Here is a 14,810-nt window from a genome sequence, read left to right as displayed (position 1 = left end):
ATGAAAACTCGTAGAAATCAACTTATGTAATCACGTATTATTAATTATAATGATTGATGTGTTGGTATATTGTTAGTTTAAGTGACCTCAGTGTATAAAATTCCTGGATCCGCCACTGAACACAAGCAACTTACATTAAAAGTAATGAAGTGTATTTTAACTGCTATTTTTAGGATCATATTTTAAATTATATATTTTAGAGTCTATTGATAAATTTTAAAACAAAAAAGAGACCTAGCTATCTATAAACCCGGTAAAAACTGACGTGATGTGGATAAGTTATGAGCCAGGAATATTGTCTTTATATACTTATCCTTGATGAGCCAAAAACATTTGATTTTTGAATATTATTTTTACTAAGAAACTAAAGAACATTCATCTTTTTCACTATGGCCAGTCACCACCACCACATGGAGTTTGACGATGACAACCACCGGCAACACCGCCACCTACAACCTACAACCACCACAAATCTAAACACTGATAGAGACACAACATAATACAACTGCAAACCACCATTGCCACCATTCATGTACAAATTGATGAAAATTCATTCAAAATATAAAAACCTAGCTAATTAAATAGATGGAGATAAACACCCAAAGTCGAAATGTTCATATCCAACAAGTTTTTAGGGTATTTTTTTTATCTTCGACAAGAAATGAAGAGGAAACATGGTTTGACTTGGTACTTTCAAACACGGGGGAGAGACTTGAAGTTTGAAATATGTTTAGATCGATAGCGAAAATGAAGATGAAAATGGAAATTGCCGAAGGGCGACGACTCTATAATCGAACTATGTATGGTGGAGGGAATCAGTTTGAAAGATGATTTGGCGGTTGAAGAATTTGAATGGGAGATTGGAATTTGCCGTTCTGAGAGTCGATGGAGCTATCATTTTAAAAGTAAAAAAATGGAGACGTTGGAGGTTAAATAGTAGTGGTAGTGATAGTATAGGTACTTAATCATTTTAGAACTGCAAGTTTTGTGAAATCTTCGTGAATCAATATTAGCTACAAGTTAATTTAATCCAACAACAATTAAATTTATACCTTGATTATTAATTATAGGGTAAAACCGTAATTGATTAATTAGGTTACAACTCTGTTATTTTTTGCAACATAATCCATTTCCCTAATTTTAGTTAACATGTCATGTTTATCTTAGTATTTTTTTTATTTTAAATCCAAATTTTACTTCCATTATAGATGTCTTTCTTCCTTATCACAGTGAGAGTATCTTTGAAACACTTTTTTTGATTGATGTCCCCTCAAAATTTAGTGTATGCATATTTTATAACAAAAAAGTTCTAGTTATAAAAATAAGTTGTGTGGATGGATGTACAGACCTGCAAAGACTTTCAAAGGTCCGCCCCTATCTAGAGGTCATCACTAAACATCACATATCGTTAGATTTTTTTGTTTTGTTTATCCTCTCACTAAATACATTTCCAAAATCCATTTCCCATTACTAAATCTATTTCCTTTGAACTTCAACCTAGCCCAGTTAGATGTTTATTCCAAATCCAAAATCATTGCCTTTGATATTTATTTGTTTATCGTTTAATTATTGTTAGATATTCTTTTTGTTTCTTATTAATTATAGTGATCGTTAGTTAACAAAATTGTCTATAAATTAAGGTGTGTTGAAAATCGATTTAGTTTTTGTTGATTATTAATCGTTAGGGTTTGTTTCTCAACATGGAATTGTTACTTGTTTGACCTAAGTATTACTTGTTTGATATATGATGATCCTATATACCTAATTATTAATAATTTGATGACTAATTGTTAATTGTTAGGAAAAAATGGAAACATTTTTAAAAGATATATAATACCAACATCCATGACGGGTAGTTGTGGGGTAGTGGGAGAGTCTTTATGTGGTAATATTTCTTTACTCCTTCTATTGTTATTGTTAGGAAAATTGATTTGAATGATTTTCCTTAAAAATCTTTCAAAAAGAAAAAAAAAATATGGAGAAGCAAAGATGTTTTATTATTTTATATTATGTTGATTAAATTCCGTACCTGACTTGGCACCGACATTCCTAGCTAGATGCACACTAATTGACACCAAGGAACCTCAATTGGTCATAACTGAAACTACAAGCCCTGATGAATAATATTTAACGAAATTAATGATCAACCCTAACCTTAACCCCTAAACAAATTTATTAACTTTAACTTAAACTAATTAACCCCAATTCTCCACTCAATCATCTTGTATGTATGTCCATGACTAAGTTGACTTGTTTATATAGACCTAAATGAATATTAAGTTTTAGACAATTTTTAATTGATAATATAACACAAATTAAAGAATCACATGATAATTATGAAAAATTATTTAACTCATTGTGATGACTATCAAAATAACAAAAGATTAACCTGGTTTGCAATTTTGATTTTTCAATTCAAATGTATATAAAATATCGGACATTATGATTTTATTTGTAATTTTTGGTTTCCAAAAGAACACAATTGCATATAAGGAACTTTGGGGTGTATTTGGTAAAATTACTAAAATAGCTGATAGATTAGGTATTAGCTAAAATTTTAGTTGTTAGTTAATAAGCTAGTTGTTGGTTGACCGATAATCAAATATGATAAAAACTAGTTAATAAGATAGATAAATATAAAATAACATAAAAGGATTTGATAAAAAAAACTATTTAAAGAATATAAAAAACACAACTAAAAGAAAAAAAAGGAATAATCCCCTTTTGCTTGTTGAAACTTTACTTAAAGTAAGGTATCAAAAAGCTAAAACATGGATAACAAATGCAATTTTTTTTATAAGATAAATAAATTAGAGCATCCCTAATAGCTTTATTAAAATAGAAAATTTTAAAGATTTAAGAATTTTTTTAGCTCCACTAACTATGTTCAAATAGAGATAAGTAAGAAGATAGATAAGGTAGAGAATACATATCTTAAACTCTATGAAATAGAAATAATATTATAATTCTTTACCATCAATAAGAAATAACTAAAACTAAACGTGTAGGAGAAAAAAAATAATATTTTACTATATGGAATGAAATATTTTATTAATATAGTTAACGATAAAATTGCTAAAATAGAGTAGCTATTGAAGTTAGATACAATTTTTTAATGACTTTAACTTTGCATATTTTATTATAGAAAAATTATTATATGCTATTAGAGATGCTATTAGTTTCCAAATATAGCCTAAATCTCCAGAGTTTATCATTAGTTTTTTTCCGAATATAAATTAATAGATTTTTTTAGTTAGACGTATAGATACCCTCTTAACAAAACTAAAAGGTATAACAAATTGTAACGATATCTCTTTTACTTTTTTAATGAGTTCAAACTATAATTGCACCATTTTAAATAGGATCACCAATAGTTATGATAAAATACGATTTTTGATGGATTTAGAGATTTTTTTTTCTTCCAACAAGTATGCTTAGAGTATCCATTATGTGCTTTTTAGGAGGTTTTTGGAAATTCTTTCAGAAACAAAAACCTCCTTTGCTTAAAATAGAGGAAAGAAGAAAAGAGAAATGTAGAATTCTCAAAATTTGGAGTAAGATAAAGAAGAAATATTTTAATTTTTTCTACTAACAAGAGGCATGGAAATTAAATATGTAGGAGAGAAAAAAAAATATTTTATTAAAGATATTAAATATTTTAATAATATAGTTAATGTTAGAATCTCTAAATTATAATAGGTGTTGGAGTTGGATGTAATTTTTTTAAAGATTTTGATTTTAATACTAAATTTTAGAAAACAAATATATATCATAGATAGGAGATGATGTAGATTCAAAATTACATAATGAGGAAACTATTGACCTACCTTTGCTTTGATGTCATTATTTGAAGAAAAAGGCTAGCTCTGGGCATTTAGATTACATGTTTTTATGGTTGTAATTGGTCTTGCTCGACTTCTATTAAATAACCTCTAAACAAATATCCATGTCTTTGGCACCCACTGTTGACCGTTGGAAAATGACATTTGGAATTGAATTCTAATTTCCTCTTAAATTAAACCTCCAACTATTAAAGGAAGAAATCAAAGCCAAAGGGATAGAGCAAAAAATGAACATGAAACAAGTGGAAAAAAGCTGGTTCTCATGGCGATTGTCCTGTCTAGTGGTGGTGGTGGTGGTGTTCATATCCATGACAGAGTCGGTGACATCACAATCTAACAATATAAATAGCACTTTTATAAGAGATTATTGTAGTTTATATCGAGGTATGAGCGAAAAGTATTTCTTGAGCAACCTTAACACCACCCTCTCTAGCCTCCGCCAGCAGTTATCTGTAAACGGTGTTCGTTATGCTGTTGCACGCTCTTTGCTCAATGGCGAGTCCGTGTGGGGACTCGCTTCGTGTAGAGAATATGTCTCCAAGGCCAATTGTGTTGCGTGTTTTGACTATGCGATCGCTCAGCTGAAAAAATGTGGGCTTGGCAATGGTGCTCATGCTTTCTACAATGACTGTGATGTCAGGTGCTTATGATTTAATTTCAGATTTCTTCTTACTTGTATATGCCTTTAATTTAGTTTCGTTGCCACTTTTGTTAAAAACACATAGATGCTTCACGTTTTTTTAATTTGAGAAGACAAGAGAGAAGCAGAAGTAGATCAAATTAAATGATCTCCAAGATTTTACCACCTAACTCTTTGTGTAATTAAAACTCCTTTTCAGAAATTAAAGAAGGGTAAGAGAGGCTTAATTATTTTTATACACAAATACGACCCACCTGTCAACAAAAAGATAATTTCAGAATTTTTCTGCCTCAAATATTAATATCAAGAAAATTCCAATGTTGTTTATAAAAAAAGGTTAGCTATCATCATTTCCTTTGCAAAAATTAATTAATCCAATTAATTAATTTGTTTTCAATATTTATAAAAAAGAAACAGGTCCCACGAGTGCTATAGATAGGTTTATTTGTTTTCAATATTCAATATTCAACCCTCATTTCATTTATAAAATAATATCTGTTTAAATCTTATCCATTTTTTATTTTCACTCTAAAATGTCATTATTATATTTTATGTATGAATTGAATTATCATAAATATATACCTAAAATTTATTTACTACCTTTAATAAATAAATTACATAATCAAAAAGATTTCATACATTTAAAATGGTACCACTATTGAATATTATTTTTATTCATTACGCTTTTGAAACTTTATTGCAAAATAAAATAATGTTCTATCAATGATTATTTTAGATAAAAATGAAAACTAATTAAGTAAATGCATAAGAAAATATGATAAAGAGTATAATACAAAAGTAAAAGGAAAAGGAATGTAAATGGACATTATTTGGTAAATGAAGCTATGTAAATCATGGCTCACGAGGGGAAGGATTGTTACATCCATGTTGTTTTGATGTAGGTACGAGAATAATAACTTCTATGCTGAGGCAAATATTCGGGCTGGTGTGGTAATATGTGGCAACATAACGTCACTTCATCCAAAAGATTTTCGAAAAACAGCTGAAAGGTTGTTATCAGACCTTCGAACTGCAGTGCCCAGAATATCAAATTTCTATGCTGCATCTACAAGACGAATTGCCAATGGTAATGGTACTATATACGCCATTGCACAGTGTAATTTAAACTTAAGCCAGAGCGTTTGTGAAGATTGCTTGAACGCCAGATATGGTTCTTTAGATGCTTGTCTTCCTAGTACTACAGGGCGAGCTATTGACAATGGATGTTTTATGAGGTATTCTCAGACTCGATTTTTCGGACAAAACCAGACGACCAATATTACACCTTTCCTTTGGGATGGTGAGACCTCTACTCTTCTTGAAATGACTTCATTAGATTTTTTTAGAATTGTTACGTTGTTGTTAGAGGTAGTAGCTAGAACACAATCATTAACCATGCACCTATGTTCGTGTTTTTGTTCACCAGCACTGTAGTTAACTAGTTTATTGGTGTATATTTTCTCTTATAATATCAATGATTTACAGGAGATTCAAGCAAGAAGAGATCCATAATCGGGGGAGTTGTTGGAGGTGTATGTTGTCTGTTGCTGGTGATACTTGCACTTTTTATTTGGCATCACAGATCAAAGAAAGCAAGTAGTGGCCAACGAGGTAAACACAAGATGGACCATCTAGCATGGATGCCTATTAAAAACAGTTTTATTTATTTGAACTTATATTTACACCTTCCGTTTTTGTGATAATTTATTGTTTTCCTATCGCCAGATAAATCAACTCGATCAACAGAGTTGCTGCAAGGACCAGCAAGATACAGCTACAATGATTTAAAAATAGCCACGCATAATTTCAGTGATGAGTGCAGACTAGGAGGAGGGGTGTTTGGTGAAGTATATAAGGTAATACTAACGATATGAAACTATAAATTTCTAAAGTAAAAAAATTGTTGTATTTCATTTCTTAAATAAATTTACTTCCTATATTAATGCCCAAGCATAACATTTGGTAGTTAACGCCTAAAAGAAGATTGACAGTATGCTGATTAATTCTTTCGGTACTTTATGTACGGTGACATGATGCAGGGGACTTTCAAGGATGGGGATACAGTTGCAATAAAGAAAACTGTTATGGGTTCTACTAGAGGAAAGATACACTTTGATGATGAACTTAAGATCATAAGTAACGTTCATCACCGGCATCTTATTCGTCTTCTTGGATATTGTAGCAAAGGGCCACTCTTATTTCTTGTCCATGAGTACATGGATAATGGTAGCCTTGATCAATTCCTCTATGGTGAGTTGAAACTTCTTATTTTTTCGATTGTTTGGAGTTCTAACTATTACATCTCTATTTTGCATCTATTGAAGTTACTTTTATGGACAGGCGACAAATCAAGCAACCTAAGTTGGAGACAAAGATTTGAAATAATCTTTGGGACAGCAAGGGGTCTTGCATATCTACATGAACAGTACCATGTTACCATCATTCATAGGGATATAAAAACCAGCAACATACTACTTGACAATGAACTTCAGCCCAAAATTGCAGATTTTGGGCTGATCAGACTACTACCAGAAGATAAGACTCATCTCAGCACCAAATTGGCAGGGTCCTTGTAAGTTCAAAATTAGTACAACTCTCTCTTCTCTAACTCTCCTGATCAAAATGTATCACCAATAAGCATTGTTAATGTTACCAGGGATAGTGGTTTTGTGGCTCCAGAATATGCCATTCATGGGCAATTATCTGAGAAAGTAGATACATACAGCTTTGGCATTGTGGTACTCGAAATCATAAGTGGGAAGAGGTGCCATGACATCATAGATGATAAATCAATTCATCAAAGTCTCCTTGATCATGTATGTAAGCATCCTAAAGAGAAGGGTCAATTCTTTTAAATCATTTTTACCTCATTTCTGGTATTTATTTTGTTGTCCATTCCATGATGAATACCAAGAGATCCTAAGCTCGCTTAAGTTTTTAACAGATTTTCTTCTGTTATTGTGTATTCTAGGCTTGGAATCTATATGAGAGTGGCACACATTTGAATCTAATTGATGACAGAATAGACCCCAGTGAATATTCAGCAGAAGATGCAATGAAAATCATAGAGACAGCATTGATGTGCACTCAGTCACCGGTTTCTGCAAGGCCTGCAATGTCTGAAGTGGTTGCACTTCTAAGTGATAAATCACTAGATGAAACTCCACCAGTAAGGTCTACATTTCACGAAGATGATGTAAAGATTCAAGTCGATACCTCGAACTCGTTGGACTCCAATGCCACTGCTTCCACCATTCAAGTTTCTGGTCGTTAAACCTTCACTTTATACCACATTCCTGGTTATAAATTGTATAAATATATAGAATAAGATCATCACCAATGCTGCCGAATAACGAATATTAATAGCTGTTGTGTCCCCAAATTTTAAACTTCACTTTCTCCCATCTCTTTTCCTAATTTTACAGCTCTTAATGAATATCTATAGCTGTTGTGTCCCCAAAAAAAGAATCCGAGTTGTATTTAACTTCTTACTTTATGCATAAAAAACTACATCTTTCACACAAGTGTCTTGTTTCCTTTTGATTTCTAGTGTAAAATCAAGTTGAGAGTGATCTTGATCCACATCCTTTGTCATTATGGGAAGAATATGTTGTGTTGGGATAAGCACAAGTACGATGATATAGCATACTGGTCGATTACAAGGAAGCGATGGGATAAGCACAAGTACACTCAAAGCTATAACTAGTTAAAGTGGGATGATTATTGACTAAGAAGGAGACTACACTAAGCAAAAATAGGAAAAATGCCTAAAAACCATATTTCCTAAAGTTATTTCAAACATATTATTGATTTCAACGATGGGAATTTGCATATCAAAGATAATTCTAACCTTCTTTTACAGAGAAAAAAATCCTTTCCAAACAAAATACTAATTATTTTCATAATGTTATTTGCAAAGAAGTATGAAGTAAAGCAAATATTTTTACAATCTAGGATTTCCATGGTGAAACCACACATCATTGATTGGCCAAACCAAATCAAGGTCAAGCATTCTTTCAAAGCTCAACTGTATAAATGAATGCAAGTTAAACAATCAGCATCTAGTAAATTCCGAGCTTGCGCTAGTGACAATCCAAAACAAAGATTTGTTAACATAACATTTAGAAGAACAACCGATCAATATCGCAACTTGAGTCTTAATCAACATATGTATCAAAGACTTCTCATGCTATCTATTTCTAGCAACTAAAAACAACTAAAAGACAAACATTACCTAAGCAAAGAGAGATAAACGGAGTAGACAACTAATTAACTATCATTTAGCAAGACTCAAAAGAAAGCAAACATTACTAATAAGAATTGACTAACGATGCTAAAGCCAAAATCGGAAGATATAACCAAGAACAAACAAATAGACTCAAATAACATAGAACATTACTAATTAAATTAGAGATGGCTAAGCTCAAGAAACTAATTATGTTAGACAAAAAAAACACGATTAAACCGTGATTAAAGTATCAAACTTGAAAATAAAAAATAAAGTGCATGGATTAAGTAATTCAAAATTAGAAAGAAGGAAACTAATTAGATTTAGGCTAATATACAGTAAAATAGAATTAAACCTATGAAAAAATAAATGAAAGAAGAAGTGAAAAAATAAATGTTGTCAAAAGAGAGAAGATGTCGAAATAAAAGAAGAACAAACTATTGAGTGCATAAAATTTATCAGATCTAAGAAGAGTAGACTATAACCAAATAATTAAGACATCAATATAAACATTAATAATGAAACTAAATGAACAATCACAACATAAACTCAAGATAACTATTTACCGTTTGCGAAAAAAATAAGCCTAGAGACAAATATTGAAAGCGATAAAGATAAAAAGATAGGGATGAATATACTCGATAATTGTTAATTCGATATCCAAAAGATTCAAACCACATGGACTAAGTTGTTGCAGTGAAGTTCTTCATCTCAGTATGTATTAAAAAGTGGCTAAAAGTCCCTAGAAAACGCAGCAAACCCTAATATCAGACAACCTAGACAAAAAGTCTTTAAACAGAGCAGCCAAACTATCACAAAAAACATAGCAAAAAATACCCACCATTTATAACAAAATCAGAGTGAAACATGAAACTAATACCCCGATATTAAATGGTGTTTGTAACCATTGATCAATCAAATATACAAAAATTGATTTGTTGTAAGCAAACATGTAGTCTAATCAACAACAATATATAAAACAACAAACACATTGAACCCACTTAAAAATAAGAGAGAGATAAAGAACTAAAACCCAAAACATGAAAACCATGACCATAGTCGTCCGAAGAACACACAAAATGATTGTTATTGGTACAAGATCGAGCGTAATTAGATGCTCTTACATGAGAGAGAGAGAGAGAGAGTGTGTGTGTGTGTATGGTGCAAAATGAGGGGGAAAAAACCAAATTAGAGTTAAAACAATAAATGCCCAAAAACAACATTAAACCTACAAGCGACTACTTAGAGACTATCGAGTCGGACATAAATTCACTCTGACTGAAATCTAATCCAAACGAGACATTGAAGATGACTTAATTAGTGCAAGTCATATATGAAGTTGCTATGTTGAAAGAGAGTTGTTGAATGAATTTAAAGTTGCCAATAATGTACCAAAAGTTGGTCTAGTTGTTGCGCATTAACGTGCGTTTGATTTAAGTTTCTAAATTGAAGACATTTTCAACATGTCTATAGACAATTGTGGTAGTAGTGGTGGGGACCATTGGTCCTGGTGTTGAATGTGGGAATCCATATGAAAATTTGTATATAGTGCCAAGATGAAACAAGAAGATGTTAAATTTGTAAGAAAGTTAGAAATTAAAAGCTTATATATAATCACATGTGATATATAACACGTAATCATATGTGATACAAATATGTTACATTGAGCGGTCATAGAGCGGATGACCTTTCTCCCGACTTTTGGTCGCACTAACCAAGTCGCATATGTTATTTTGTACATGTTGCATCACATGTGATTTTGAAACTTTTCATCTTTTCGTAAATTTTATCTCTTTGTATATAAGTATTTAAGATCACGTAAACAAACAATATTTCTTTTTTTAACTTTTCAATTATTACATCATATATATGTGGGAAGTCGAGTGAAAAGTTAAGCTTTTTATAGCAACCATATACTAGCTAACTTTTTGAATTTATTAAAAAAGTTAGGTTTGTCATGAGTTAACTTATTAAAACGTTAATCAAAATAGCGTTTCAACAAGATGGAGAAGTTTTTTTTTCCGACTTTGTCCTAATTATGCCTTAATACTTTACTTAAGTGACAAAAGAAACTCTATCTTTGTTAAAAACCAACAGTCTCACAAATCATATTATATTTATAATTTTATCAACTTATTATACTATTTAGTTTTTTTTATATAATTTGCTTTTTTTTCAGTGAAATTACTATAAATTAATTTTATAAATAGAAATTCAGCATACACATACACACATGTGCACACATATATATCCCTCTTTGTGTGTGTATATATATATCCCTCTTTTTGTGTGTGTATATATATATATATATATATATATATATTTATATCCCTCTTTGTATGTATATATAATTAATACTCAAATTGAAGTTCTATTTACCATATGAGTTATGTTTATAATTTTTATTCTCTCCTGATATACAATTATTTTCAGGGTTTTCACTAGTAATACGATAACATCATTATGCGATAACGGAAACTTTCATTCTTCATATTATATTCAAAGGAATGATGCGACAAATATGATCTTCTACATTGTTCAACAACAATATGAATAATACCTATGGAAGAATTAGATGGTGAGCGAAGTTTCAGTCATGGTAACATGCAAGCTTCTAATGGAATATGAGGTGTGACATATCGGTGAGATCAAACTTCAAAGCTTTTGAGCATGGTATTTTTTTAAGGTGTGATTTATAATGACAAATATGTATATCATCTAAACACATAAGTTTTCTACTATCAGTCGAGGAATCAATGATAATCAAACAATGCAAATTAGATTATGTAGTAAAAAACGAAAAAAAAAAACACTAGAAACGTAAAAAAGAAGCCAAATGACCTGTTACAAGAACAGTGCATTGGGTCATGGCATCCCATGGGCTTATCGTGGCGTCAAAGAAAAGCCTTACACCATGACGCGCCAAGGCGGCCTCGATGGCAAGCCTTTTAGAACACCAGTAACATATGAAGGTCATGCCATGATTTACGAGAAATTATTAATAATAATGCAAATATAATATGGAATGCAAAAAATGTTCCGTAATAAGGGAAAACTCTTTATTTTGTTACTACTTATTTTGTATGATAAAATGTACTAGTGGTTTGTTTTAAGGGAAAACTCTGAAAAAAATCCAATAGATTTTTACATTTTGAACGATTAAATCTTTAAATATTTTTTGAACAAATAAATCTTTGCACTTATTGAAATGGAACAAGTTGATTGTTCTTGACCTATAAAACTCGTTATTGTGGTAGAATAATGGAAAATATCCGAAAAAACCGAGCGGACTTTCAGAGTTTGATAGACATTTTTAGAACAAATAAATCCTTACACTTGTAGAAAAAAGAAATATACCAATTCTCTCTCGATGTATCAATAGATCAGTATAAAAGTACAATGAACCAATAAAACCAACACAATATACCATTTTCATTAGCCATTCTAAAACAACACTTATAAACAGATTATACAAAAGTTGTCTCTAACGGGACATGCTATTAAAATTTGTTGCCATCCTCTTTACTAAATATACAAAAGTTGTTGTTATCTCATTTACAAAATATACCAAAATAAGTGTCCAACCGACTAACGAGGCAGGCTATGGAAGTTGCAGAGTTGTTGAGAGCGGTCGCCGAGGAGTAGGTGGGTCGTGAGAGGGAGCCGTCATGTTTCTAGGCCGTTTTTCCTTTTTTTTTCTTTAACTCTAAAAGTCACATAATAATGCTTTTTACCACAATAATTGGTTTCTGCTCATGATATCTATTTGTTCAAAAATGTTTAGGGACTTAATTGCTCAAAATATGAAAATCTATTGGATTTCCCCTCGAATGATGTGGCACAATGCATGGGATTTGAGTATTCCCATATCTTAAATTGTGATGATTTGGTCATCCCACATTAATGAAAAGACTGATAAATTTAGAAGAAGTTGTGAGTATATATAAATGGAGATGGGAAGTTTACAAGTTTAAAAGGTTTTGCAGCAACTTATCGGGTTTGTTTTTGGCCACCTCTTTTTGCAACAAATCAATCGGTATAAAATATTAATATAGAAGTTAGCATAAAAGGCATAATCTTCACGAATAATCTTTTATATTATACAAAGCAATAACCATAACTTATGATGTTGTACCATGAGATTTGAGTGTTTATTAAATCTTGAACTGTGATGTCATTTGATTACCTTATCTCGATAGAAAGACGGTAACTAGGAAGAAGGGTGAGTATATAAAAGGAGGACTATATGTCTTACAAGTTTAAAAGAGTTTGTAGCAACATATTGAGTTGGCTCTCTTTTTGCAATAATTCAACTTTTATAATTATAAAAAGAACAACCATAATCAATGATGTAACACCATGAGATTTGAGTTCCTCAAATCTAAAATTATATTGTTATTTGGTTATTCCATATTTGTGGAAATATGAGATTGAAAAAAGGGGGTTACTATTTAAATGAAGGATGAGATGTCGAACATCTTTTTGCAATAAATCAGTCATTATGAAATACTAAGGCCAATTTAAATTGACATAGAAGAAATGAAGTTGACAAATAAACTTTTACAGTTTATATCATTATATAGGAACAATCACAACCGGCATCGTGAGATTTGAGTATTTATAAATCTTGAATTATGGAGTTATTTGGTTATCGCACATTGATGGAAAGATGACATATTTGAATAAGGGGCTCAACATAAGGATGACATAAATGGCATAAGTGACATAAAACTAACAAATACTTTTTATCTTTTATATTATAAAAGCAACAACCACAACCAACATGATCTGATACCATATTGAATTGTGATGTTATTTGTTTATTCCACATCGATGGAAAAACGATAGATTAGAAGAATGTTGAGTATATAAAAGGACGGTGAGATTACCATGACATTTGATTATTCTCAAATCTTGAATTGTTGTGTTATTCGGTTATCGCACATCGGTGGAAAGACGATAACTTGGAAGAAGGGGTGAATATATGAAATGAAAAAAAGGTGAATATATTAATAGGATAACTAAAACTCAAGTTCAATGTAAAATTTAAAAATATATCAAATCTTATGATGTCATTTCAAAGATCATTTTTTTCTCTTTCATATTTAATGGACTATGCTTATGACAATTAGTTGGCTAATTATTTTTTGTATCATTTACGATGAAGACAAACCGTACTCCCTCTTCTGTTATAGCTCATGTTTTTGCTTATACATTTCGTTGTACAATTTCTTTATATTTGGATATTTAAACAATTAATAAAATATTCTTATTTAATTTCATGTTTTTTAATTGTAGCATGATTTTAACTATTTAACATCTTTGGATCTGATGACAATTCTATTTGTTGTCGTGACAATACAAGACATAATTTATAAACAACTTTTGCGCGCGCGCGCGCACACACACACACACACACAGATATATATATATATATATATATATATAGGGGCTTAATCAAATGAGAACTGATTAGTTTGTGGTAACTGTGAGGTCCAATCTCAACCACAAAACAACGGATAAATTAGAAAAATTAATAATTATGGTAGTTTGAGTTAAAATTATAATTAGAGAGCATATTAGGTGTTTTTAAAAAACTTATCTCTCCTCTCTTCTCTCTCATCTCTCCGACCTCCAATTTCCGGCCTCCGATGAAATCGGTATCACAGTATATCACAATGGGTATCACATTGTGTATTACAATGGGTATCACATTGTGTATCTTTATTTTTAAAGTTTGAGTTGGTATCATAGTTGGTATCACAACGGTATCACAATATATCACAATGGGTATCACATTGTGTATCTTTGTGATTACTTGGTACTTGCCGAATTAAAGTTCACCGGAGGCCGGAGATTGGAGGTCGGAGAGATGAGTGAGGAGAGAGGAGAGAGGAGCTTTTTTAAAAATACCTAAAAAGCCCTTTAATTATAATTTTAACTCAAACTACCATAATTATTAATTTTCTAATTTATCCGTTGATTTGTGATTGAGATTGGATCTTACAGTTACCACAAACTAATCAGTTCTCCCTTGAATTGACCCTTATATATATATATATATATATATATATATATATATATATATATATATATATAG

At 30.9% G+C, this 14,810-nt stretch overlaps 1 protein-coding gene across 2 annotated transcripts; it reads left to right on the top strand.

The window, feature by feature from the left end:
- The first annotated feature begins 4,060 nt into the window (after positions 1-4,060).
- LOC112506282 (cysteine-rich receptor-like protein kinase 2) lies at positions 4,061-7,948 on the top strand. Of its 2 annotated transcripts, none has more exons than XM_025110324.1 (8): positions 4,061-4,482; positions 5,385-5,782; positions 5,968-6,093; positions 6,208-6,338; positions 6,522-6,732; positions 6,823-7,054; positions 7,139-7,298; positions 7,454-7,948. In XM_025110324.1, the coding sequence occupies exons 1-8, from the start codon at positions 4,070-4,072 to the stop codon at positions 7,754-7,756; spliced, it is 1,974 nt and encodes a 657-aa protein (XP_024966092.1). In that variant the 5' UTR covers positions 4,061-4,069; the 3' UTR covers positions 7,757-7,948. The 2 variants fall into 2 exon arrangements, with proteins under 2 accessions (XP_024966092.1, XP_024966160.1); XM_025110392.1 differs by having other exon boundaries at positions 7,139-7,302; positions 7,454-7,655.
- Positions 7,949-14,810: the final 6,862 nt, after the last annotated feature.

This window comes from Cynara cardunculus (genome assembly GCF_001531365.2).
Source record: "Cynara cardunculus var. scolymus isolate 2C chromosome LG 1, CcrdV1, whole genome shotgun sequence".
Lineage (NCBI taxonomy): Eukaryota > Viridiplantae > Streptophyta > Magnoliopsida > Asterales > Asteraceae > Cynara > Cynara cardunculus.
This window is presented reverse-complemented; position numbering and strand designations above follow the sequence as displayed.

Bases quoted from the DNA above. Each gene is read 5' to 3' on its own strand.
- LOC112506282 (XM_025110324.1), top strand. From the start codon at position 4,070: ATGAACATGAAACAAGTGGAAAAAAGCTGGTTCTCATGGCGATTGTCC. The intron at 4,483-5,384 runs GTGCTTATGATT...GTTTTGATGTAG, and splicing joins TACAATGACTGTGATGTCAG to GTACGAGAATAATAACTTCT. The intron at 6,339-6,521 runs GTAATACTAACG...GACATGATGCAG, and splicing joins TGTTTGGTGAAGTATATAAG to GGGACTTTCAAGGATGGGGA.